Source organism: Lagopus muta, chromosome Z (assembly GCF_023343835.1).
Source record: "Lagopus muta isolate bLagMut1 chromosome Z, bLagMut1 primary, whole genome shotgun sequence".
Taxonomy (NCBI): Eukaryota; Metazoa; Chordata; class Aves; order Galliformes; family Phasianidae; genus Lagopus; species Lagopus muta.
This window is the reverse complement of record NC_064472.1, coordinates 23,021,800-23,047,686: the sequence shown is the minus strand read 5'-3', so window position 1 is coordinate 23,047,686 and position 25,887 is coordinate 23,021,800. Positions and strand designations below refer to the sequence as shown.

The window sequence follows — 25,887 nt, the reverse complement described above, 5'->3', positions numbered from 1 at the left end:
AGACTTGGTCCAGACTTGGTCCGCTTTTACAGACTGGAAATGAATGACTGCCAACCAGTCAATGACTTTAAAAGCTTTTCATTTTACATGCTTCATACTCTTTTCTTCCTTCTAAAATTTCTGTTTTTCATCCTTCACTTCAACTACCAAATATCTCTGTTCCTACTGTGATTTTTACTTTGGTGAGCAGTGGAGTAAATACATATTTTTTTCAAAATTATGCCCTTCCTGAAGGAAAATGGGAGTAAGTGCCTGCATGAAACTAAATTTTGAATTGAAGACTCTGAGTACATCATTTATCAAATAGCAGAGGCAAATGCCAGACATTCTGAATTTGTTTTGATTTAATCAATTTGATTAAATAGATGTGAATTTGTCATGTTTCTTCAATCCACATATTTTTTTCCTACAGAAATAACAGTCTTTTACTGAGCAAATACATAGAACTTTATTTTCATAACTATAGAAAAATCTTTCCTGCAAAATACCATCCATTTTCAAATATTCCACATTCACTAATGGAAACTCCTTTTCCCTCAGATTATTCCTCCTTTCATGTAAGTCACCCATTAAGAAACATGTAATCATAAAGAAGACCTATGAGTATGCACTTGTGCACACTAAAGCACAAGTTCTGTCACAAGAGGAGCTGAAATAATTTCAAAATAAAAGAAAATATTCTTTCAAAAGCCTAGGTCCTGCTCATTTATACCAAAAAATGAGGACCTTGGGTGATGGTAACAATCATCTGTTAAAATCACATAGAAATGTAACTGCTCTCTATCTTCAAGATCACAAAGCAAAGGAGAAATTATTTCCATTGCACAGGAAATGTGTAAACATCTATTAAGCATTTTGGATTATTATCTTCTGTGTTGTGATCCATGGAGTTCAAGTGTCATCAAGAAGCTTCCTTACAGTACAATACTTCAGCAGACATTAAACAGATCAGAAAATGTCCCATTTTTCTTGAAACATATTATATATTTTTTGAAAAATATAACTTAGTATAACTTGTGGTGCATGTAGCTCTTTTGTTTGATCAAAATTCATGTTAAAAAGAACCAGCATTTTGATAATGCAGAAATATTCTATTTCCACAGAAAATAGTTCAACTTTTTGCTTTGAAATTGCTTCCTTTCAAAAGTTTATCTCTTATCATGCAGAAGTAAATTAGAAATCAAATGCTTTTCAATGCAACTGAACTGCATTTTGATATATAACTTTTTTTCCAGCAGCTTCATTCAATATACTAGTTTCTCTTTGGATTTGGCATAATAACAAATTTTGGAATTGTGGAGTTTCTGTGATCATAATAGTTTCTAGGCAACTTCACAGGAAAAGAAGCTTGTTTTCCCACTGGCTCACCTGAAAGGTAGTCCTTTCCTAAAGGTGAACAATTTTTAAACTGACCGACCAGATGCAGTCAACAGACAAAATGGGGATGGTTTTAGCAATGAAAAGGTTATTTTTTTCAGTGGGAAGCAGATGTAATCCTACTGTACTGTTAGCTCTCTGCATAAATCATAAGGAAACAAACAGCATCTGCATTTGCCTTGTTCATGCCACAGGGGATCATCATCATTACTGTGAAGATGACTGAGGAAAAGCAAAAGCTTTTTTGCTGAGATTCTAACAGAATTCACGCAGTTTGGAAATTTACTGGGTGAAGAAAGAGACCAATATATTTTCGTTCCATGCAATTATTTCAACAATGAACATCTTGTGGAGGGAAGGGGGGTCGTTTCTTTCTTTCCCCTCCCTCCCTGTTAAACCACAATCTTAGATAGTAATAATATGTCAACAGAGAGGGATCTGTGCAGATCAGCAGCAAAGTTTGTATGAAATTTGGAGAACTTAGAAGTTTTTGAGGCAATCCCTGTGAGAGACCATAGAATCATGGAATTGCAGTACTTGGAAAGGACCTCTGGAAATCATCTACTCAGTAGGTCGCACAGGGAAATGTCCTGGTGGGTCCTGAATAGCTCCAGAGAAGTAGATTCCACAGTCTCTCTGGGTGACCTGTTCCAGTGCTCTGTCACCCTTGAAGTAAACAAGTTTTTCCTCATGCTCATATGGAACATGCCATGATCTTGCTGGTGCCCCTTGTTCTCTTGCTGGACACCACCAAAACTCGCCTCATCCACTTGACATTCGCCCTTAAGGTATTTATAAGGGCTGTCAAGATCCTCTCAGTAATCCGGTCTGTTTTATGAGGTTTGGAAAACTTGGCTAAGGCAGAACTCCACAGGCTGACCAAGGATCTAGGACTAAGGGGAAATGACCATACCAGGCAGGATCACCCAGCTGTCTACCTGCAGTTTGAGTCCACCTCTGGGCAGATTAGTTTCAGGGAGCTTCCTGTTTCTCAGGCTTTGAGTGCACAATGTCTGAATCTTCCTTTTCCTAAAAGCACATACCCGTTGTTGCCAGTCTGACAATGTATTTGAGACACTGTGTGAATCCCTCCGTGATGTACAAGCTCCTTTCACCTGCACACTTTTCTGGGATCAGTTATATTACTCTCTGAAGGCTCTCTTCTGCAAGCTCCCTCTCCCCATCAACAAGCTATCCTGTGCTGTTTGCTTCAAAGAAGTGCTTTCAGTCTCCAATTTCACAGGCATTCTTTCTGTAAGGTTTTTATTCCTCTGATGACAAAGTGTAATGGAAAAGGCATTTGCCAGAGAAGCCTGCACTGAAGTCCAGGCCCATTTTGTCCCATCTGAGGAGATGACCTCAAATTATTGGGTATCCCTTGGACTTCTGCGCCTTGAAGTGAAGTGCAGAGCTGGACTGCAGCTGGAGGAACTGTGATTGGAGGGAGCAGGTCTGCTGGAGAAGGAAGAGGCATTCTTGCTACCACTGGGGTTTTGTGACAGCTCTACTTATCTAGGCCTGGGAGGCAGCATTCTGCTCTTCTCAGCTTGTGGAAGCTAGAAATGAGCAGCCACACAGTTGTCCATCTGTGCATCTCCTGTAGGCAGGGACTCTGAGAGCTGTGCAGGACATTGGCACATGCTTTGGGCTGGGTTTAGCCCAAACTGAATCTTAGTACTGAATCTTAATTTTGGGGCCTGTGAAAGAAATGGGCAACCAGATTCTTATTCTGAGCAATTAATTTTTTACTGTCTCTAGTTCAGATGAACCTACTGCTTTAAAACTGTTTCCAATACTTGCTGCATTTTTCTGTGGAAACAAGCACTTGAATGAAAATAAGAAACATGATTGCTCATGAACCTGTAGTTAATTCACCTGAAAAAACAGGATTGTGAATAACAACTGAGGATTCTCTATTCAGTCCCACAGACACCGACCTTAATACCTCAGGAGCCAAATTCAGCTACCAGCACCTCCATTGCTGTCTACTGGACTGTGAATGAAGGGGACGCCATTGACTGCTTCCAGGTGTATTGTATGGAGGAGCTTCAAGCCAGCAAAGATGAGGGAGGTGCGTAAGGTCTTGTATTCATGACAGCAGCAGCCCTTTCTCCAGTGACCTCATGTCAGCACAAGGGAGGCTGAGCTACAGGGAGGGTGCAGGACGCAGTGGGGAAATCCTCCATTGGACAGGTAATAGTAGAGGAGAGCAGGAAGTAGACATTCCCTATCTTCTCATTCACCCTCCAAAATACAATATAAATACCATCATCTGCAAAGTGCAGGATAGTTGTTTGTAGAGAAGCAGCAACGACCTTATTTAGATGCTTTTACAAAGCAGCCCGACTTTCAGAGAGGATGTGTCCCTGATATTCCTTTGATACAAATAGAGCTTGCAAAAGGATATGCCCACTTAGGTTTGTAGAGCCTCAAAATGTATACTGATTTAAAAAACAGCATGAAAAGTTCATTAGAATCTCCACAGTTTTTCCATATATTTCAGAGATGTTTTTCAAAATGACATTAACAATTCTATATGTTAAGTGTGGAAACTGAGAAAAGAGGATACAAATGCTCATTCGTCAAAAAGCTCAGAACATGCATCTGTTTGTGTATGTGTGCCTAAAAATGGATGCATGTGATATAAACTCATTATGAGAAATAGCTATCCTCTAGAGAAATTAAACCAGAGTTGATAACTGTTAAATGTATGTCTCAAACTGCAGCCTACTACACAGTAAGACTGAAGGCCGTAAGCTCCCCTTACTACTGATGACTTTAAAGTGCGCCCAAAAGCATGTAAAAAACTTTCTGTCAAAACTGAGTCAGAGTAAAATACTGACCTTTTGGCTAATAGCAACTTTTTAACATACTATTTCTTACATGTTAGATGAGAGGAACTATTACAGGCCCTACGAGAGATGTATGTAGGTGTACCAGCCTGTGTGTGTTTCTCCTAGGTTTGGTAGAAGAATACAGAGTGACAGTGAAGGAGAGCCACTGCATTTTGGAGGACCTGGAGCCAGACCGCTGTTATAGTGTGTGGGTCATGGCTGTGAACTGTACAGGGTGTAGCTTACCTAGTGAAAAAGCCATTTTTAAAACAGGTATGTACATAGTTTTGTATTTGGTTACTGTAAGCTTCACGTTTTTAAAGAAATTTTAGTCCATATTGTTACTGAAGCAGAGAAAGCTGTTACCTTCAGTCCATCTGTCAGATAGCAGGCAACTCGTGATCATTTCCCTTTTTACTAAAAGATGACAGCATAATTGCTCCTGAGAGGAAATCTGAAAGTATTGAGATCTGAAGATGTTTCTAATTGCAGGCCCTGTGACTGGGGCATTGGAGCAACACATCACAAATTTTACTTCTGACTGCACTGCAGTGCTCCAGGGCAGCTTTGGGAAAGCCGCCCTGCTGCTCTGCCACTGCTTCTCTGATAGAAAATTGAGGTAATAGCTGAGGTTTTTTTACCTCTCTACCATCCTCCCAGATAGATCTATGTTGCATTGATTAAATGATGAACTTTTCAGAGGGAGGCATGCTTTACAGATCTTACATCCCACATCTAGCTTAGTGGAACACAAATCTTAGGTGTGGCTGTGGTTTGAGTAGTCTAAATTAGGATTAGTAATTAGATGAGTATTGTTTGTGAACTTCATTTAACTGATTAACTTTCCAGAGTGTTAATTTCCTAAATAACTTGTATAGACAAAACTATTGCTTCTTGCATTACAAACCAAACATAGCATCTTGTGTTCTAGACCTTATCTGAGATGCTCATGCCAGATGATTTTTCTTGTGTAACCGGGTAAAAATTCTGTTGTAGCATTTACAAAATATAGACAAGGATACTTAACAATTTCATAATCATACAACACTGAGTGTGCTGTTGACTTCAGTTGGCAGCAACCATAACTCCAAGCCTTCTGCTTAATCCATTAGACATCAAATTTGTTGACAGTTCTCCTGGATACTCAATTTGCCTTTCATATTTTTAGCTAAGACGATTTTCCAAAGAATTTAAGTAGAAAACCAAATTCAATGGCATCAACAATGTAACTGTGATCACTTTGCAAAATTCCTACAAAATGATAATGAATGATTACTAGCTAATAAGTCAATTTTTATTAAGAACTGTATTTCCCTTTAAGTAGCAAGCTCCTCCCACTTTTCCCCCAAATTCAAACCTCGTGAAGAAAATATCCTCAAGTCACTGATGATTTACTTTGGCTTGTTCTTCTAGGGAAATAAAAAAACTAGGTCAAATAAGGGCTCATTATACACCTTCCCTTGAGCTGAGGTGATATCTCTCTGGTGTGCAACAAGCCTCAAGAAGGTTATGGAGATACCACTGAGCACTAACTGATGCTGGGTCCCATTAACATCACCATGAACTGAAACAGGAATTTAGAAAGATTATTTTCAGTAATTCAGTATAACTGTTGGCACAAGAAAGCTGTGTGCTGGTATATGCAGTTACAGGAACATACACATTAATGGTGGATCAAAGCTGTGCCTCTCCAGGGCTTTCCCTGACATGTTTAAAAATCATGATTGCCCTTGTGGAGCTGTGGAGAAGGCATGTGGGTGCTGCTGCATCATCCCCTCAGCAACTCCAGTCTCCTGCTTCTCCACCTCCCAAACTCACTTCTTGTCTCCTGGGGAAACACACAGTTTCACAGCCAAATTTCATGTGACAGAATGATGCAAAGGGCAGTAAATATCTGCCTTCTACCTGTCTATCCCCAAGAGACATCCAGGTGAATCTTCTGCAATCCTGAAGAAAAAAGAGTAAATACACTTTCTTTTGTCATTCAAAATCTGCAATTTATCATGTATCTGAGAGGCAGAATAAGCGTTTACCCATTTCTCTTTGTCTCTTGAAGACCTCTCAAGAAAGCATGAGAATGTTACCAGGAAGTCAGCTATATGTTCTAATTAGTACAGTAACTACAGGTAATTTGTGAAAAAATCTTAGAAGCATAGTAACAGCTCTTTCTGTCCTTCTGAGTCCAACTGCTCTTTAGATAGATAGCTTCAAACAAACAAAACAAAACAAACAAACAAACAAAAAGTTAAGTCTTGTTATGTATTGTTTACACATCCATTAATGTGGGTATGTGTTTCCATTTCTTAATGCAGGCATTTGTGGATTCAGCTATTATCATTCTCTAGTGACAGATACCCTTAAAAACACAACAGTCAAGCACATCAGAGGAGAACTAAAGGACTATTGCCAAGGGAACTGCACAGATGTATTAGTGGATAAAAATCTATCCCCCATATTTTTTGCTATGATGAATACCTAGATTAGCTGTTCCTGTAGTAAAACATCAAGTACATCTTAACCTGAAACCTGATTTTCACTAAACAAAGAAATCAGTATGTGCTCCTGTTTTTTTTTCTTCTTTCCTTTTTTAACAATAGCAAATTATTTTTGTTACAAAACATCGTGCATATTGGTTAAAGGTCTATAAGATTATCTTGTCCTCTTCCTATTCTATACCTAGACATTCTATTTGAGGCTTGATTTCTTTAAAAGCATAACAACTTTCTATGACATGTTTAAAAATAAATATTATTTTAATGATTGGTGTTAAGGCTGTTTATGAGAGTGAGCAGCAGATCACAATGTTCATCTATGTTGCTCTTCCCTGGAAAGAGAGTAGATGAATACAACGAAACCATTTTAAGTCTGTGATGTTGGATGCACTATTTCACAGAATAGCTTTTGATTACTTGCATTCAGTGCACTGCTTTACATTCAGTTTTCTATTTTGCAATTGGGCCTGCAGTTCTTAAACTGAGGCTCTAAAAAAGAGAAATTACAGGACCAAATTTTAGTATCCGCATTGCAAAAATAATACTACATAATTAAGAAGAAACTCATAATTTCCCCCTCGATTCTACAGCAGCATATTTTTTACTGATGCAGCTCATGCAGGAACTGCTGAGAACAGGATTGAGATAGCCTGAACAGAGTTATACACAGTACTGCCTTGGTGCTCCACTCTATAAAGAAGGGTGGAAATGAGGAATGTGTGTTTGAGAAAAGGCATAGAAATCTTCTTGGACATGTTAAGGATGTGCAGAAATGCACTAATATTCACAGTGACTTTGCCAGCATGCTCCCAGCCCGTTATAAGGTAAATCTTTGCTGTCAAAACTCAAATAAGCCGCATTTCATTGCTGGACAGACTAAGCCATCTATTCTGTGTTTTCTGAGGGCACATGACTCTTCCCTTCCTTTGCAAGTATCCCCTACCAGCTGCTGGTCCCCTCTTTGTAGTACAGCTAATGTGTTCCTGTGTCCACAGCACCTGCCACCCCCACCATCAAGGCTGAAGACTGCACAGTGTGTTGGGATACAGCCACCATCCGCTGGCAGGTTGCCTCACCAGCAGCAGAGTCCTTCACCCTGGAATACTGCAGACAGCACTCGCCAGAAGGAGAGGGTCTCAGGTCAGTGCCACAGCTGCAAAATGTTGGTCGATCGGATTAGGTAGACATTAATGAGCACTCCCCAGACGACAGGTTTTACACAAGAGATTATTCTCTCTTCAGCCATGCAAGAAAGAAATAAGCTTTTGCATGCTGAGGATCTCAGAGGCTGGGTACAAATCTGTGAGATTAGTCTAAAAGATACAAAAATACTTCCTTTTCATTCTGCATAACTGAGCACTCCCTCTCATTTGGGGCCAAAACCCTGGAGATATTGTTCTGCCTGCAATAAACCAGAAGTTGCTGGACTGTGCTGGCTGGGGAAACAATCGCTCCTGCTCGGCTGTGATGGCCCCCGGCAGGGCAGGAGAGAACAGCTGAGTCCTGCAGGAGGGAGTGGGATGAAGGGGTTCAGCTCAGTTTGCTCTCTGCTATGTGAGGGACAAAATGGGAGCCAGCTGGGGGCATAGAAAGGGTTGTACTGGTGCCCCAGTAAAGTTGATGACCCATCTGCGCACATGCAGATTCCTCAAGTACGGCTGAGCCCAGTGCTGTGCTGACTTACATGTGTGCGCCTGCAATCCACTGTGCAAGAATGGCACAGGAGTCTGCAGCAACCCAAAGAACAGCTTGGAAGTTGGGGGTGGTATGTGCTTATTCCAGACCTTCTCTGTTTTCTCTTATACTACATCTCAGCTATGTAAAGGGTGAGAAGAGACAAAGACAACATGAAAAAGTGAAACCATGGAGTTGTTGAAATGCACAGAAAATTATGTGGTATTCTGTGTGTCTTTGGATTTTTATTAGAAAAAAAAACAATGGCAACAACATTCCAACAAACTACAAAGTTGTTGATGTAGAGAGTGGGACCCTATGAAAGAGCTTCAAACTGATTTAAGACCTGATTGGAGTTTTTACATTTGGTCTAGCTTACATGAACTCTGCTCCTTGCAGTCAGTATTAGTCAAATGGACTAAAGAGTTCACAGGTTTCTAGTAGCCAGGTAAGACAGAGAAATTGTGTGTGCTTTGATTTTTACAAAAGTAGGCTAAAAACTTCTGCAAGGTTGAGAGACCCTGTTTTACCCAGCTCCAGCATGCTGTTAATGCAAACAAGAGAAGGAGGGGCAACTTAGCCAGCTTTCCTCCTCTTCAGGAGAACAGCCATGCCCTGTTCTAGTTTATACATATTTCACAAGGCCATCAGGACACTGTCAAACTGCCAAAGTCTCCGTTGGACAGGAAGAATGTAGCTGCTCCCAAAATGTGGGCTATCTCTTTGCCCTTACATTTCATTGCTGTTAACTGGAATTGCCTTTTTCTCGAAAAAGAACTGCCATGTGTGCCCATTTCTGCAATATGTGAGCGAGGTGTTGTTAGCACCAAGCATTTTGTGAGCGTGGAGTTAATTGTGGCAACAAGCTGCCAGAACTGACCCATTCCCTTTTTCAAATAAACTATGCAAAATCAAAGATGTTTATAACTATACTGAGTCACATTTTACTTTTTGGCCTTTATGTGGGCAGAAGCTGTCCTTTTACTGTGACACATGAAAAATTCACAGAAGATAAAATCAAGACTTTTCTCTGAATTGATGCAGTTGAAATACCTGTATTTGTAGAAGGGCTTTAACCTTCTTTTTACAGTGCCAAAGACCACCTTTTAACCACTTATTTTCCCTCAAAGCAATACCTCTATTTATTTTTCCAAAAACAACCCCTCTGAGATTAACCTAGGAAGCTTCTATAATAGCTCAGGATGTCTCAAGGATGGAGAATTGCTTTCTTTTTAAAAAATTCTACTTTGAGTGTGTGTGTGTGTAAAGCCAGAGGGAAAAGAGCCAACTGGTAGATGGAACATATTGCCTGTATTGCTCCCATTTAATGCCCCTGAAGTGCAAGATAGGACTTGAAATTAATTCCTTATGTAGCTGATGAGTGAGAAAAATAGCTCCAGGTGGTGAGTCAGATCTTAAATTGTCTGAGTTGCCTTCTGGAAGTACATATAAGGGTATTTGTGTTTCTTTGCCACGTACCTGTATTAGGTGGAACAAACTTGTGTCTTTAATGCCCACATAGGAGCATGTGAGCCTGAAAACACTGTGGTTTCTTTTTACTATCTTCCTTGAAAGCTCAAAGTATGTCCTTCACAGGTTTCCTGAGCAACACTCATCTTGGGGACCAGCCAAACACAAAGCTTTTTGACAGACAGCCTGTGCCTCTTACCAGTCCCTTAGCTATGCAATTCCCTTGTGCCCATGTGGGAGTTCAAACAGACTTCCCAGCAGTCCTGGCAAATTCGTACCGCTCCTCTCAATTGCACAGTAGAAAAGCAGAGGTCAGGGAAGGGCACCTAGGGAAGATGTGGGCAATAGTAATCAGCCATCTCACAGAACTCACCGTCTGCAGTCCCAGCTTGAGTGGCTGCTTTCACACGTCATTCTGGAAACTTATGCAAAGCAAGGGACACTATCAAGGGAGGAGCAGGTAGGGTGAAATGCCCCCACAGAAAGCTGGAGCTGTGTGTGAATCCCTGTGAAATTTGCACATAAGGCATTAGAAGTGTTGGTGGCTGCTTATCTCCTGTGTAAACCTTGGGGACAAAGTCTGAAAGGTAGGCCCAGAAAGCAGCTGAAGGAGTCAGTGTTTTGCTGCGGTACAGTCCTATTTGGGCTAAAGGTTGTTGGAATAAGCAGACAACAATTCAGCACCGAATCTCAGAGGCCTCAGTACTCAGAGTGAGACCTTTTAATTCACTGTGAAATTAATATTAAAGTTCATAACTATCAGTATGACAATGATCTCTAAGAAGAACTTGTTAAACATATGTTACTGTAGCATTTGACTCTCCACCCAAAGCATGTTAAAACATCACCCCAAGGAGGAAAACAGAAGTAGTGTTTAGAATGTGAGGGAGGATAGGGAGGAAGAGAGAGGAAGAGAAACTGAAGAAGAGAGATGGGATGGGAATGGAGATGAGTATGGGAAAGGGATGGGAATCTGCCTCACTCTTCTTTCACCAGGAGAGAACTTTGGTGAACAGTGTCCCTCATCTTTGGGTGAAGAAAATAGCCAGGCTGGCATCATCTTGCTGGCACTATTATCGTATGAGGACTGCTCTGAAAGTACTGCCTCCTATTTTATTATGTTGGCCTATAAGAGAGGTGTGTATTGGTGGTATGGCAGTAGAGGTGAAACTTTCCCTCCGATATCGCATTAAATTGTGTTGCCATGTTCCATGTGGCATGAGAGGGGCCGTCTGACACGATGGCATCTGACATGCATAGAAATGTGTATGAAGCAAAAGTCCATCATTGAATTCCTCCATGCTGAAAAAATGGCACCCACTGATATTCGTGGATCATAGAATCGTAGAGTGGTCTGGGTTAGAAGGGACCTTTAAGATCACCTAATTCAAACCCCTTGCTATAGGCAGTGACTATAGGCAGGGACACCTCCCTCTAGACCAGGTTGCTCATCCAGCCTGGCCTTGAATGATTCCAGGGAGAGGGCATCCAAACCTCTCTGGGCAACCTGTTCCAGTGTTTCACCACTTTCACAGTAAATAATTTCTTTGTAATATCTAGTCTAAATCTACCTTCTTCCATCTTAAAGCTACTTACTTCCCTTTTTCTGTCACTACATGCCCTTATAAAAAGACCCTCCCCAGCTTTCCTATAGGCCCCTTTCAGGTACTGGAAGGCTACTATAAGGTTTCCTCAGAGCCTTCTCTTCTCCAGGCTGAAGAGCCCCAATTCTCTCAACCTGTCCTCACAGGAGATGTGCTCCAGCCCTCTGATCATCTTCATGGCCTTCCTCTTGACCCACTCCAACAAATCCACGTCCTTCTTATGTTGCGGTCCCCAAAACTGGATGCAGTACTCCAGGTGGGGTCTCATGAGAGCAGAGGGGCAGAATCACCTCCCTCGACCTGCTGGTCATGCTTCTCTTGATGCAATTTTGGGCTGCAAGCACACACTGCCAGCTCATGCTGAGTCTTTTATCAACTGACACTCCCAAATCCTTCTCCACAGGGCTGCTGCCAAGCCATTCTCCACCCAACCTGTGTCTGTGCTTGGGATTGCCCCGACCCGAGTGCAGGACCTTGCAGTTGGCTGTGTTGAACTTCATGAAGTTGGCATGGCATGGGCCCACCTCTCAAGCCTGTCCAGGTCCCTCTGGGTAGCACGCATTCTATCTAGCATGTCCAGTGCACCAGTCAGCTTGGTGTTGTCTGCAAATTTGCTGCACTTGATCCCACTATCCACATTAAGTACAGAAATGTTAAATAACACTGATCCCAACACCAATCCCTGAGAAATGCCATTTATCACCAGTTGGACATTTAGCCATACCCTGCAACTCTCTGAATGTGACCATCCAGCCAATTCCTTACTCAGCAAGTGATCCATCCATTTTTCTCCTATTTGCCAAACAGGATGTTCTGCAGGACAGTGTCAAATGCTTTGCACATGTCCAGGTAGATGACATCAGTCGCTTTTCCTTTACTCTCTGATGCTGTAACTCTATCATAAAAGGCCACCAATTTTGTCAGGCATGATTTGCCCATGGTCAAGTCAACATAACCATGTTGATTACCACCAGTCACCTCATTGTTATTTTCCATGCACCTTAGCAGAGCCTTCAGGAGGATCTGATCTTGCCAGGCACAGAGGTGAGACTGACTGGGCAGTAGATCCCTGGATCTTCTTTTTTTCCCTTCTTCAAAATGGGGGTTATGTTTCCCCTTTTCCAATCAGTTCTCACAAATGATCACACAAGAATGAACACCATATGCAAGTTTGTCAGGACCTGTTGAATCAGTACAAAGATGACAGTTTACTGCATTGCATTATTAGCAGTAATGATATGTGATATTACCACTACAAAGTGTCAAAGTGGCAGTCCATGTGGCAACATGTGAATTCCTCATTGAAGATAAAGTTGAAGATGAAGCCCTGAAAGTGATAAGTGTCTTTGGGTTAAAGTGATGTGCAGTGTCTTTTAGTGTCTTCCAGGAAATTTGGATTTCCTGGAACATAGACAAATCATTAATTCTGAACTCTACATCATGACTGATGATGATGACTAACCTGAAGGCTGAAACTTCCAGAGCCAGGCCAGAGAAGAAGACAACCTTTCTTTTGCAGCACAATAACACCAGGCTGCATACCAGATTGAAGATGATGGAGGACATTGCTGTTCTTGTCTGGACTCTCCTACCACACCCACCATATAGTCTGGTGCCATCATATACACACCCATCATATAGTCTTCTGACTTCTATGCGTTCAATGAAAGATGGACTCCGTAGGCAGCACTCTTTTAGCAACAACACTGTCATAGCAGCTGTGAAGCAGTAGGTTGCTTCTGCTGGTGCAGATTTTTATGAGCATGGCTTGCAGGCTCTTGTTCATCACTGTCAAAAATACATAGTTAATTGTTGTGACTATACTAGAACCATTGTTTTGAAGCTGAGAATTTGCTCTATCTGTGTGCTTTTTGTTGGAATTTCTACAGAAATAAATAGAAGGCATTGCTTTTGTAGCAAGCTGCATATATTAACACTATTGTGGTTGGTGCATTTATTAGCATCAATCTTGAATCTGTTGTATCTGTCATTTTAATAAGTCATCTATTTTCTAACATTTGTGAAACTGTTCACTGCAAGCCCTAAGAGTCTGTAGCAGACAGGCATTCATGAACCTGTTTAATGAAAACCCGTGTAGGAGGGCTCTGGCAAGTGAAGTCAAAAGTATACTCTAGGTGCAACATGAGACTGGAATGAGCAAGCCCCCTGTGGCATTCAGCATATTCTTGAGCAGTTCCAGTCTAACAGAGAGAGAACTTCAGGAACCTCTAGAAATCCTCATAAAATATTTTCTTCTAAATAACATAAAAAAATCTAGATTTTCCCTCTGGGTACTTTCTTTTCCAACTTGCCATGTGAGGAATATGACATTATATGTAATGCTTTTAAATCTTCTACAACCATGAATCTCTGGCCTACTTCTGTGGTTTTATAGCTCCACACCTACTTGATTCTTTTTTCCAGAATTCTTGTCTGGCTTTGAAATGTTTCTTTCAGTTTCCAGAGCTCTGCTATTTTCTTGCCATTCAGATTCTTTGTGTTGAGAAGTCAATGGAGCTGTGGGTGGAAGATGGAAAACTGTGAAGTGTGTAGTCCAAGGATTAGTGTGGGCTGTTCAAAGGGAAGCCATGTATCGCATTAGGAGAAATCTGCAAGACTTGGGGAGGAAGAAATCATTATGGTATGCAGTGAGTTCATAAAAGTGGAAGTGAATGAGTGTCATCCTCTCCATTAATGTGATACTGACACCACTAGTGACTGAAATTTTCTGCCTGCTCAAAGAACAGGTCTAACACTGGAAACAGGATAGCATCCCTCCTGCTGATAGCTTTGCTAACAGTTGTCCAGCCAGCTAGGGAAGCAACTGTGTAGAAAATAGGGAATCTTCCTCCTCCCTGCCTGTGCTGAGTTTGCCATCTAAGGTAGCAATGAAGACCATTGCAAGTGGTGCTTTGGTGATCCAACCCTGTGACAGCTAGAGTAGGAATGGATGAGAGGAAATGAAGCATGCAGCACAGCTGGATGGAATTCAGAACAATTTACTCTTTATATTTAGCCTCAGGGGCTTTTTTTTTTTTTTTTTTTCCTTTTTGCATTCCTGGTGTGCCCCTTCTGTGTGCTTCTGCACTTTTAGTCAGAAGCCTACGTGCTTTCAGCTCTAGCTTGCCATCAGAGGTACCAGCACAGGTCCGGAGGTGCTGTTTCAGTGGGATGTTGGGGGTGGGAATGACAATTACAACACAGAGGGCGTTCTGAATCACTACCAGGCGTATCATTTGCTGGGTTCATGCAATATTAAAAAATATTCTCTAGACACTGTGTTCTTGAAATAAATGAGGATGCTGATCAGAAGAACAGGGAAATCACAAATTTAGCAGGCAGTTGCTGTATAATATTGCTTGGCAATTTAAAGGTAAAGAGACGTAAGTTCTTTCTGCTCTGCTCTGTGTTTCTATCACATACCAAAAATGTGGAGCCTGGATTTTAATACTTATAAATTCTTATAAAGAGAGAGATTAAGAAGAGATACATAAAATATTTAACTTAAAATATTTATTGAATTTCTAAATTTTGATGTTTGTATCATGATGCCAGGAGATTGTGAGGACAGTAAAAATGTTTTTTTCTGCTAAAGGGCAGGATGCATCATGCCTTAACAACAAAACTATTACATATCCAATCACCCTTAAAGTAGGCAGCTGTACATATGTGGGAAATACATAGGACAAAATAAAAAGTTGCCTGTACATTTCTCTCTCACGATCAAAACTACATGCTTCAATACTGTTGGCAGTCTCAAGGCAGATCTAGCTGCGTTGTTTCTTACAAGAGCTCTGAAATGAAACAGGCTTTTCCCCAGCATAGTCAGGATATTAGAAATGCATTTTCCCTTCCCTTCTCCCACACCTGTTTTCAATTGCTAAAGCTGGACAGCAATCATACTTTCTCTTCATCTTTACTTTTTTTTTTATAACTGATTGCATGGTTCTGAAACATGAGAAACAAAAATGATCGCTCAGAACCTGGGAAGACCTCAGTATTCACTCTTCTCCCCCCTCACCCTATCCTCTAGTCAGAGAAAGTACAGCAACACCTATTTCTTCTTTCAGTCTCTCAATCTTGGAGCTGGCTAAGTGTTGAAGATGAAAATCTTTCTTCCTTGCACATTTTATTTCATAGCTGGCAGCAGCAGGACTGTTTCTTAAGCCATAATTGTAACTAACATTAATGGGCTCTTTTTCCTAGGCAGATCAAGGCTGGCTAAAAAAGGTCATCAAGTAGAGAATGTTATTCAAAAATCTGATTGCTGTTTTACTAATCAGATATACATAAAGATCAGGTCATAAAAATCAGGACTAGGTATTTCTTTCTTACTACTACAGCTTGAATATATATGCTATTGCTCTCAGATTTAAAAATGCAAGCTGCATGCAATGTTCTTTGAAGAATTTCAAGTTTGAAAGAGACAGTAGACTGAAATGTGATAGCTGACTATTCTGCAATCAACTGGATCCAAAATCTTCTCTGAGTAGCCAAGTTCTGGGATCTAGTCTAAAAGGTGTGAATACCCCAAGTTTACTTGGGATATTACTTGCATTAAAATTTACTTGCCCACTTAGAAGATTTTTTGTGCTTTATTAACTAGTTATCAGTTAAATAAAAGTTAATAGTATAAAAATAAAGTATCTTCTAATTTCCAAAAGACAGAGGAAGGCACTAAGCTAAGAACATGGCTACAATTCAGACTCATTGATCACCTCACCTGGTAGCTTCTTGTTAAGTTTCTTGGTGGTTTGTGCTTCAGATGATGTCAGGATGGTAATCTTAAAGGTCAGAGTGGACCAGACTTGTAGAGGAAGCATGAATATTTATTTTCAAAGCTTGGGTGCCCACTCATTTTCCCCTTCCTCTGCTTCCAGCCCCATTTTTTTTCTATTGCTTCTTTTCTATTTGCCTTCTTCCTCAGTTCCCTTCTTGCACTTCTGTTCAATTCATTTTTTTCTTTTGCCTCTTATGCTCAGACAAAGCTTTTTTCCTGTTTCATGTGTAACGATCACTCATCATCTTGCATTTCTTCCCTGAAACTTCCAGGGAGGTTTCCGAGAACTTCAGCCTGCCTATCTCCCAGTGCCTTAATGAAGTGCTGTTATGGTCAGGGCTTTGGTTAATGAAGCAAAAGTGCAATTGCTTTGGGCAACCTACTTCTTCTGTTTACATTGCATTAGTTCTAGCATTAACGTAGTACATTCTGCAAAGACAGCAAGACCCAGTGCCGACCATGCAAGAGCCTTGAACAGTTTGAAATTCTTTCAAACTGAAAAGATCACAGGAACCAGTGCTTTTTCTGTGTTTTTAATCATTTCTAATGTCATCAGTACAAAATACTTGTTACAGACTAATGAATATAATGCACCAGCCTTTTCCCAGGCACTGTCCTCCTGGACATAGAGCTCTGTGTGGTTTTAACAGGAATATGCTGTATGTAGAGCTGTGGGATTCTACCTTAGTCTGATAAATGCAGCAGAGTTATGTGGAAAATCCTGATGGATGAGCACTGATTATTCTTCAGATTGTACTGCTCTCTACTGGGACATGTGGGGAAAAACATTCACTACAAATGAACAGCAAAGATCATACCTGACAGCTGGTTTGCCTGCCATATCTCCTCTGGATTCACAGTAATTGGTGGAAAAGGGGATTTGTTGAATCTAGCTCCCCACAGTGACATTAACTGCAGGAGGACACCTACCATCCTCTGCTCCATCTCTAGCCTTGCTTGGAAAGGAGGATGTCTTGCATGCTCACTAGAAGCAAATCTGCTGTTTGTGAATTTACTGAAGTGCAGATTGAGTCTTCTGCATTCACCTCATCTTCTTACCACTGAAGTTACCATCTTTCCGCGTAGAGGCCAGGGAGACCTTCATTACACTGGAAAACTGAATACTTGTCTTGAAGATTCCTGGACAAATTAGTTGAAGGGAATTGCCTATTCTATTTATTAAAAAAACCCGTCTTCACCAACAGACATACAGTGCAGTGTGTATACACTATATTTCTTTGTAATTATTGTATGAGGCAAAAATCCACAGCATCCATTGTGTGAGAATTTGTGAAGTTGAGCCTTCAAATTCCCAACTATATAGAAAATAAAATTGACATTTTTCTAGCTATCCCAGGTGCCTTCACTGGTGTTTCAAAGTGCCTGTGAAGCAGATTGACTGGATGCTGACTCTCTTTTGCCTGCAGTGTAGCAATACATCAGTGGCTGAGAATGTTAGTGCTTGAGTTTTTCTGGACTGCTCAAACAGAAGACTAAGTCAAATGAGGGCACTGTGCAAAGACAGTTCTCCTGCTGCTGCCTCTTGCAGCCTGTTAGAGTGCATGGCACAATGAGGGAGACAGAGCCAAGACTTTACTGATGAACAATTCGTGAGTGAGGAGTTAATAATAAGAAGTTCCAGGTTTATGTGTGTTCTTAAAAATGGATATCCATTCTTTTGTATGTGGAGCCTGTACCCAAACAGTACAAGCACAACAAGCACATTCACTATCAAGCAGAAGAATTAATCACAAACATTCCTCTTCATTAGCTTGTTCATTCTGTAATGCAGACTTTTTACAGAAGGCAGATGAGAATTTTATGCTCTTCTGCTTGCATTTTATGTGATTAATTATGCTGCAAAATGAACACAGAGTGTTACACCAAATGACTGTACTGAGTGAGAAGGTGTAAGGAACAAAGGCCTGAAAGTTTGTCAGGCAACTCAGGGAGGACGTTGAGTGAAATAGTAGTGCTCCTACAAAACCTGGCTGTTTGTGAAAACAGTGATCACCTCTCTGTTTTGGAGTTTCTCTGTGCTGCCTGTTGTTGCAGTAGTCAGCAGCATGATTTGGTGGTTAGCTGTTTGCATAAATTATTCTTTCTTGGTTTGCATATCAGCGTATATTTTCATTTATGTAAATCTTGAAAATTTGCAGATCTTTTGCTGGTATAAAGAAACATGAATTGAAGGTATTCCTGGAGCCCAATGTGAACTACTTCTTCTACCTGAGGGCTGTCAATACATTTGGGACAAGTGAACAGAGTGAAGCTGCTCTCATCTCAACAAAAGGTAGATCACCATTTTCTGATGGCAGGAAAAAAAAAAAAAGGGATAGTTATGCAAAGCAGTAATATCATCTTTCTTCAGAAGTTGTAGCTGAACTTTCATTAATAGGAGAAAAAAGAAAGCTATTGAGATAAAAGGGATCATATTTTATCTGCTTAAAATTAAAATAATCTGAGACAAATTTATTTTAAGTTGTTGGATTTATGTCAGTGTAAAACTAGTCTGACATCAAAAGCAAAACTGTTAAATTCTGTCAGAGATATGACATAATTAAATCACACATGATTCTTTCAAACCAGCCTCAGAATTCAAATTTGCTATTTTGAAAAAGCAAATAATTGAAAATGATTCAGCTGTCAATATAAGACTGCTTTATACCTAGCTAATGTACTGAATAGCATAGCCTGATCCCTGGGCCTGGTTTCCAGAAGACTGCTGTAATGAAGAGGCACAGGTCAGAAGAGTTTTTGCATTGTTGTCCAGGTTTCTGCTACTCCTTCCTTCCAGCAGACACAATTCTGTCCAGCTAAGATAGCAGTAATTTAACATACTATGATTCATCTTGTATTAATGTTGATAGCCTCCCTGAACTGGTGTTTCTTTGTACTGATTTGTACCAGGAACTCGATTTCACATACTGAGTGACACAGCTCATCCCGCTTTGCAAATCTCCCCTGATGAAACCGTGATTTGCCTTCCAGAGAAAGCTACATTCACTGGGTGAGTAGCAGATGTGAGCACAGCCAGCCTGGAGCATTCAGGATGGGCCTCCCTCTTGCTTTTCTCTGTAGGCAGCTTTCACACATCACTAACTAATTCTGTAGAATTGAATTGCTTCAGTCAGGCAGCCCAGGACATTGTGTGACAGACTTGCTTTCAAATACTGCAATGATTGCAGCACTGATGTAGGTGCCAGGCAGTGCTTGATGTTGAGGAATTTCCATAGAAAGTCAAAGGCAGAGGAATTGCTCGCCAGGACAATTGAATTCACCTCAGTCTATGGTTACTGGTTAATGGTTCAGAGCTCTGTAATCTAAAAGGAATTTATTGCTGCTCTGGGAAGACCAAATGTGTGAGTTTGTCTTAAAATATGTTATATATATATTTGAATATATATTTGCCTATAAATATATATCTGTGGCTAGAAGGAATCTGTCCTTTCATTTTGTTCCTCTGCTGAGAGAATTACTAGTAATGCTTGTCAAAGCATCCTTGGTTTTGGAGAAATAGGAAGTTCCCCTGGCATATATTAGGATGATTGTACCCAGACTTCCAGGCATGTTCCATCTATTGCAAACATGATTTCTTTCTTTTTTTTTATTGTTTTATTGTTGGGTTTGTTTTGTTTGTTTTTTTTTTTTTACTTTCTGATATTAGTTTCAGCATAAGCACAGAGCCACTTGTATGATGTGCCACATTCATATGGCTTCCTGTAAGGTAATGGAGCATTACAAATTTAAGCACTTTTTTTTAACTGTTACAACTTGCACACATGGTGTTCATCACTGTGTCTACTTAAAATAGCCATGCTTTCTGGCGTGAGCAAGCCTACTAGATTTGAGATCTTTTTTTTGCCTCCAAAGTCACCTTTTCCACCTTTTGCTAGATTATGAGTTTTCTGTACTCAAGATGGGTCCATCTTAGTGCAAACATAGAGTGACCCACAGTGACAACATTCAAATCTTTGATAGAACACCATAGTCAGAAGAAAAGAGCATCTTCTATTAGTATGATGATGCTGCATGATGTGACTACAACAAATATCACAGTATGGCTGGCCTACCATCACAATCACTTTATTCTTCACCTCTTCCACAAATAGGTTTCCATCAGTCTTGGGTGAACCGTTGCCTGCTCGAGGATGTCATTACTGGGAAACTGTTGTCACTGCCTGCAGAAGCTACAGGATTGGGATTTGCTATGAAACAACACCACAGAGCAGTGTTGTGGGACCGAGTGACACTTCCTGGTGCATGTACTGCTGTCCTACACAAACCAGGTAAAGCTGAGTCTAGCTAATTGAGAAGTTACTTGTGTGTCATAGAAGTAAAGCTGGACAGCTTTAAGACACTCAAGAGCAGAAAGGACCTCTCTGTTTCTTTTCTGCAAGCAAAGGAAAACTGCAAAAGAAATTTAAACCTCCTCCTCATAATTAAAAAATCTCCACCCAACCTACCTCCCTCATTTGATTCACAAAGGCTCATTTTTCAAACCTGTTGAGATCCCTCTGGATGGCATCCTTTCTGTTGTGTCAACTCGACCGTGCAGCTTGGTGTCGGCAGCAAACTTGCTGAGGGTGCATTCAATCCTACTGTCTATGTTATTGATAAAGATGTTGAAGAGCCGTAGTCCCCAGACAGAGCCCTGGAAAGCACCACCTGTGACCGGCCTCCACTTGGACATCAAGCTGTTGACCACAGCCCCCTGGCTTCAACCATCCAACCAATTTCTCCACTCAATAGTCCGCCCTTCAGACCCATATCTCTTCAATTTAGAGAGATGGATGTGGTGTGAGACTATGGCAAAGGTCTTGTACAAGTCCATGTAGGCCACATCAATTGCCCTTTCTTTGACCACCGGTACTCCATCATAGAAGGCCACCAGACTGGTTGGGCATGGTCTGCCCTTGGTAGAGCAATGCAGACTGTCTTGAATCACCTCCTTGTCTTGCATGTGCCTTATCGTAGCTTCCAGGAGGATCTGTTCCATGATCTTCCCAGGCACAGACAGTTTATATCCTGAATTGTTTCACAAAATCCCACCAATGTTCACAAATATAGTCTTTACTGAATAAGTTTCAAACTCCAGAGAATTTAAGCCTCCATGGAGAATGCCTTCTTCTGCCCTTTACAGCAACAGGGATCCTGTTACTACCGTGGCAGGACTGCCAGCTAGTCTTCACTGGGTCTGCATTAGGCTACTTGGAGTTCTGTAAATCATATCCTTCTTCATGTTGTAAAGGTGTTCTTGATGTAAAAAAATGTGGGGTTTTTTGGAGTAAAATTACGCAGATACGTGAACATGACCAGCTAAACAAAACATCTGAGAAGAAAAGGGTTTTGCTGAAGTGCTGCTCATGCTTAAATCCCCACAGAGATGTGTAATATGAAAAATATAGATGATTTCAATTTTGGCAAATCTGCTTTTATCATGAGAATTCAAAGATGCTGAACAAAAGGACTCCTTGGTGTGCTGAGCAGGGCTTTGAAGAAATGCCACTTTCACTTAGGTAGGTGGGTTATGTACCGAGCAAAATTCTGTTGCCACATGATGTGCTACTGTATATGGCAAATTGTTAATAGGTGGGAATTAAGCAGTAAGTTATTTCTGGTAAATCACAACGAGGAGACTCACTGTATTCTGATTTTCATTTTCCTGCAGCTTTCTTTGCAGATTTTTTCACATGGATGTGATGAGCGATGTACATGTGACAGAACAACTGGCCAGGATCGGCATCTTGTTGGATTACAGCGGTGGCAGACTGCTGTTCTTCAATGCAGAGAGAGGGCTGGTGCTGTTCACCATCAGGCACAAATTTACTGATATTGTTCATCCAGCCTTTGCCCTGGAGAAGGCTGGAATGCTTACCCTGCACACAGGAATAGATCTGCCAGAGTTTGTGAAGCACAATTAACCCCCTGCTTCACACTGTTAGAAAAACTAACAATTCCAGCATTAGGGGCAGAGCGGGGTGTCAGAGAGAGATGTCAATTTTCACTGATGAATATTATGCACACAGCTGTCCCTCACATCATCCGTAATTGCAGGTAGTGCTCAGCCAAGTAATCACCTGAGCTTGCAGAGGAAACAGCACCTTCAGCTGGAATGTGCACCTAGTGATATACACAGCAGGATTTTTAAGGGAAATAAAAAGGTTTGTTAGATATGAACACTAAGGGGAGGGGAGGAAATGTGCTGTCCCTTTGAAAACGACAGTGTTTTCTGTCTTTTTAAATTTGATGATGAGCCTGTTTATGAAATAAATGCATCTCTCACTGCAATGCATGACTTCTTTTGTTGGAAAAATCTGTCATTTCATCATTTGACAGGACAGTCAGAGTCCAAATCCAAGATGTAGTTGAAAAATGTGCAAAAATTTCAACAAGTGCAATGTTTTGCAAGTTAATATATCAAGCTATTGTTTGCCATACTCTTTCTTTAAATATGCAAGAAAACTTGGGAACTGAGAAATCTGTCTGCGTAAAATGAGTGAGTCCCAGATTAGACTTCATGTCAGCCATGCGAAGTTTGAGTATGTAACACCTGCCCACCTTGCTGATACCAATCTAACAGGCACAGTTACCTGACTGTGCATCAGCAAGTATCTGAACCTGTAAATATGTACTCATGAGAAATATATTTGTTCATCAAGTGTAGAGGAAACTTGATAGTAGTGCCCAAATCCTTTTCCTACGGTTTTCATCATTCACCTTAGAGAAAAGTGAAAATGAAAGCGACCTTCTTGTGGACCACCTCTTTTTTATCACTGCTTTTTACCCTTGCATTCATAGATTTGATGCTCCTAATTTCAGGTTTATAGATATTTTTGTGAGTCTCTGCTCTGCTAAGTTATCTAGGCTAGCACCAGAACCACATCAGGATGATGCAATGTTCCAGGGCAGATAAACTAAGCAGGTTGAGCCTGGTTGATGCCAACAGAGGATAGAATGCCAATTTCACCCCCTGGCTTGCTGAAATCATGTTTCAAAGAACTGCACAAATCAGTGTCATTGCTTCCTTCCTGCCTGTCCCAACAGTGGAACACACAACTGCCAGTGGTGCAAAACTCCAGTGAATGCTGGGCAGAAATTAATTCTAAGGAAAGTGGGAGATGTTTTTCATGCTATGCGTGCTCTGGCAATTTCTGCCATTGGGGACTACTTTGCCAGACTCACTGCTGTGCTCAGCTGAAGAGCTGTGCTCCCTATAGTAAAGCAGATTTCAGAAGTCTATAATAGAGTTTTCTTCTGAAGAGAGAACTTCAGTGGGTTACAATGAGGCTTCTGCATTTTATGCTCACAGAAGGTTCTTGCTGCTGCTGTTTCATTTATGATTTAACACCACCTAGACATGTATTTTAACCCCCTTATTAAAGGCATGCTTGGTGTCCCAGAGGAGCCAGACTCTAACTGTCACAGCAGGCTAGGGTGAGATGTTTGAGGCAAGATAAACAGAGTCCTGTGACCATTTATCTTAAGCTGGAACTCTTTTTGGCATTTCAATTAAAGAGTGCCATTTCTGAGTCCCTGCTGAGGAGAGAAGAGAATGAAAAAGCAGGGTAGTACCTTATTGGTTAAAAAGGGTGTTTTGCAGTGGTGCGGAGGATGGTGAGAAAAAGGTCCAGGATTAATTGGAAAGGAAAGACAGCAAGGGTGTTGGAGGTGATTTTACTGTGCAGGCTGAGGAGGAGGAGGAGGAGGCAGAAGGCAGGCTGGAAATTCACACAGAGCAGATGGTGACAACCTAAAAGGCAGGTCAGCAGTGTCAGCAGTGTGTATTCCTTGGACTCCCACAGCAACTGAGCTCGACAGAGGTTAGGCCATCTCAAGAGATTAATGTGGAGCTTTGAATTAAACCTGAAAAATCTTGGCATTGGGGGTGATTTTGTCTGTGTACTCCTCTCCCTGATTGCTGCTGTCCCTTGTGAGATTGCTTCAGAGAACAAAATGACATTAAATTATTTGGGTAAACTTTAAAACAAGGCAAGAACAAATTGCCTTCTCAAAGGCAACTGTGTATTAGTAAATATTAGTTTTAATATGAAAAGCTAAGTCCTGGTCTGCTGCCATGCTTTATTACTCAGGACCTACTGGAACATTTCAGCTAGGAGACATTTCTTTAGAAGTACCTCTTTCTCAGATCTATTTATTTCATCCTGAAAAACTATCTGATTGTTTTCTGATAATTTTGTATAAGGTTCAGCTTTGGATTGAGCGACATAAAAAAATGTAGTTAATTTTTTTTGTGGAAACTGGAGAAACAATTTGGAGATAAAAATGTAAGTTGAGTCAGCCCTTACAATGCTAGCTTGACTTTCTAAATCTGGTCTGCATTAATCTATGTCAGAAGAAGAAATGCCTAGAGACATATTCCTGGTTTGGAGAGATTGAACAAAGAGTACAATAAACAACCAAACCAAAAATCAATATAGGAGGCTTAAATTTGATGTGGGCAAAACATTCATGCTAGCAGGGAAAGTAGATCCTGAAAGCCAAAATTAAATTGCTGGGTTTTATGGTGCAGAATCTCCTGCCCTTGGAAAACCTGGATGTACATTGGCTGTGATCTCTTATTTGACTGATTGGCATGAACCTTGTACCAGGTTCAGGAATTCACATTCTGGATGGTAACTATCCACGAACATTTGAATAAGAAGTGCAGTTCATCTGATTTTATGTTCAGAATAGCTAAGATTCTGAGATTTGTTGCACCCATTTTTCCTGAACATTGTACTTCAAAACCACATAGTAGAAAACAAAGGGCAAAAACTCCTTGTCACAGCATTTTTCTAGTGATTAATGAATCTATCATTTAGAAATGCACTAAAAAGAACATTGAAAACAGTGTTACATATGTTTCAGCAAAGGATGTTAGTTGGGCTAGTAGTAAGACTTCATGCAGTTGCTAGTTATGCAGTGTGTATACACAGTCTAATCATCATTCTATGCTTAGAGCTACAAGGGAATACATTCTAAGGGTCAGACAAAAACTACTGAAGAATTCCTCAGTTTTTTAGAGGTAATTTTCAGTCTGAAAATACAAAAGCAGATTTCTAACACTAATTGCTATTAATAAATATTTGGATTGATCTGAAATTCATTGCATAAAAAGGAGATATTTCAGTGGTGTTTAGATTAGGCTCATAAACTTTTGTGCACTGAAATGAGAATACAGGACTGACTGTAGACACTGGTTTCTACTGTCAAAGCAGTGCTGAACTGAAATATTGCTAGTACCAGTAATATTGACCCACACATCTCGCTAAGGTCCTTCCACTCCAGAAAGATTTTTTCGCTTCCCTGCAACACCATGTAGACGAGCTCGGCAGTATCTGTAAATCACTAAGCGTGCAGTGCATGGGCATGCAGGGACAGCTCTCTCTCACGTTAGGCCTTTTTAGAACAGGGTACGTCACTAAAATTCATATGTGTTTGTGCTGAAGACGGTCTAGTGATGCCTTGTTTCAGAAATTAAAAACTTCCCTCCATTCCCAATGCTACTGTTGTGGAGATTGGTTATGTTTTATCATGAAGGCTGTTGTGAGACACGTACCCAGCAAGGCTCAGTACCAAGAAATTGCTGTTCAATCTGTGGTATTGTCTACGATACACACATAAGTTACAGTTTCTGTCAGCATAGGCTTGAA

The 25,887-nt window shown here is 40.7% G+C and overlaps 1 protein-coding gene across 1 annotated transcript in view; it reads left to right on the top strand.

The window, feature by feature from the left end:
• CMYA5 (cardiomyopathy associated 5) overlaps positions 1-22,529 on the top strand; it is a 48,973-nt gene extending 26,444 nt beyond the window's left edge. The window contains exons 7-13 of the mRNA XM_048931234.1: positions 3,299-3,448; positions 4,338-4,484; positions 7,699-7,843; positions 18,391-18,524; positions 19,142-19,241; positions 20,344-20,520; positions 21,903-22,529. Coding sequence (XP_048787191.1) covers positions 3,299-3,448; positions 4,338-4,484; positions 7,699-7,843; positions 18,391-18,524; positions 19,142-19,241; positions 20,344-20,520; positions 21,903-22,155 — 1,106 coding nt within the window. The 3' untranslated portion in view covers positions 22,156-22,529. The remainder of the gene's footprint in view (positions 1-3,298; positions 3,449-4,337; positions 4,485-7,698; positions 7,844-18,390; positions 18,525-19,141; positions 19,242-20,343; positions 20,521-21,902) is intronic.
• The last annotated feature ends 3,358 nt before the right edge of the window (positions 22,530-25,887 follow it).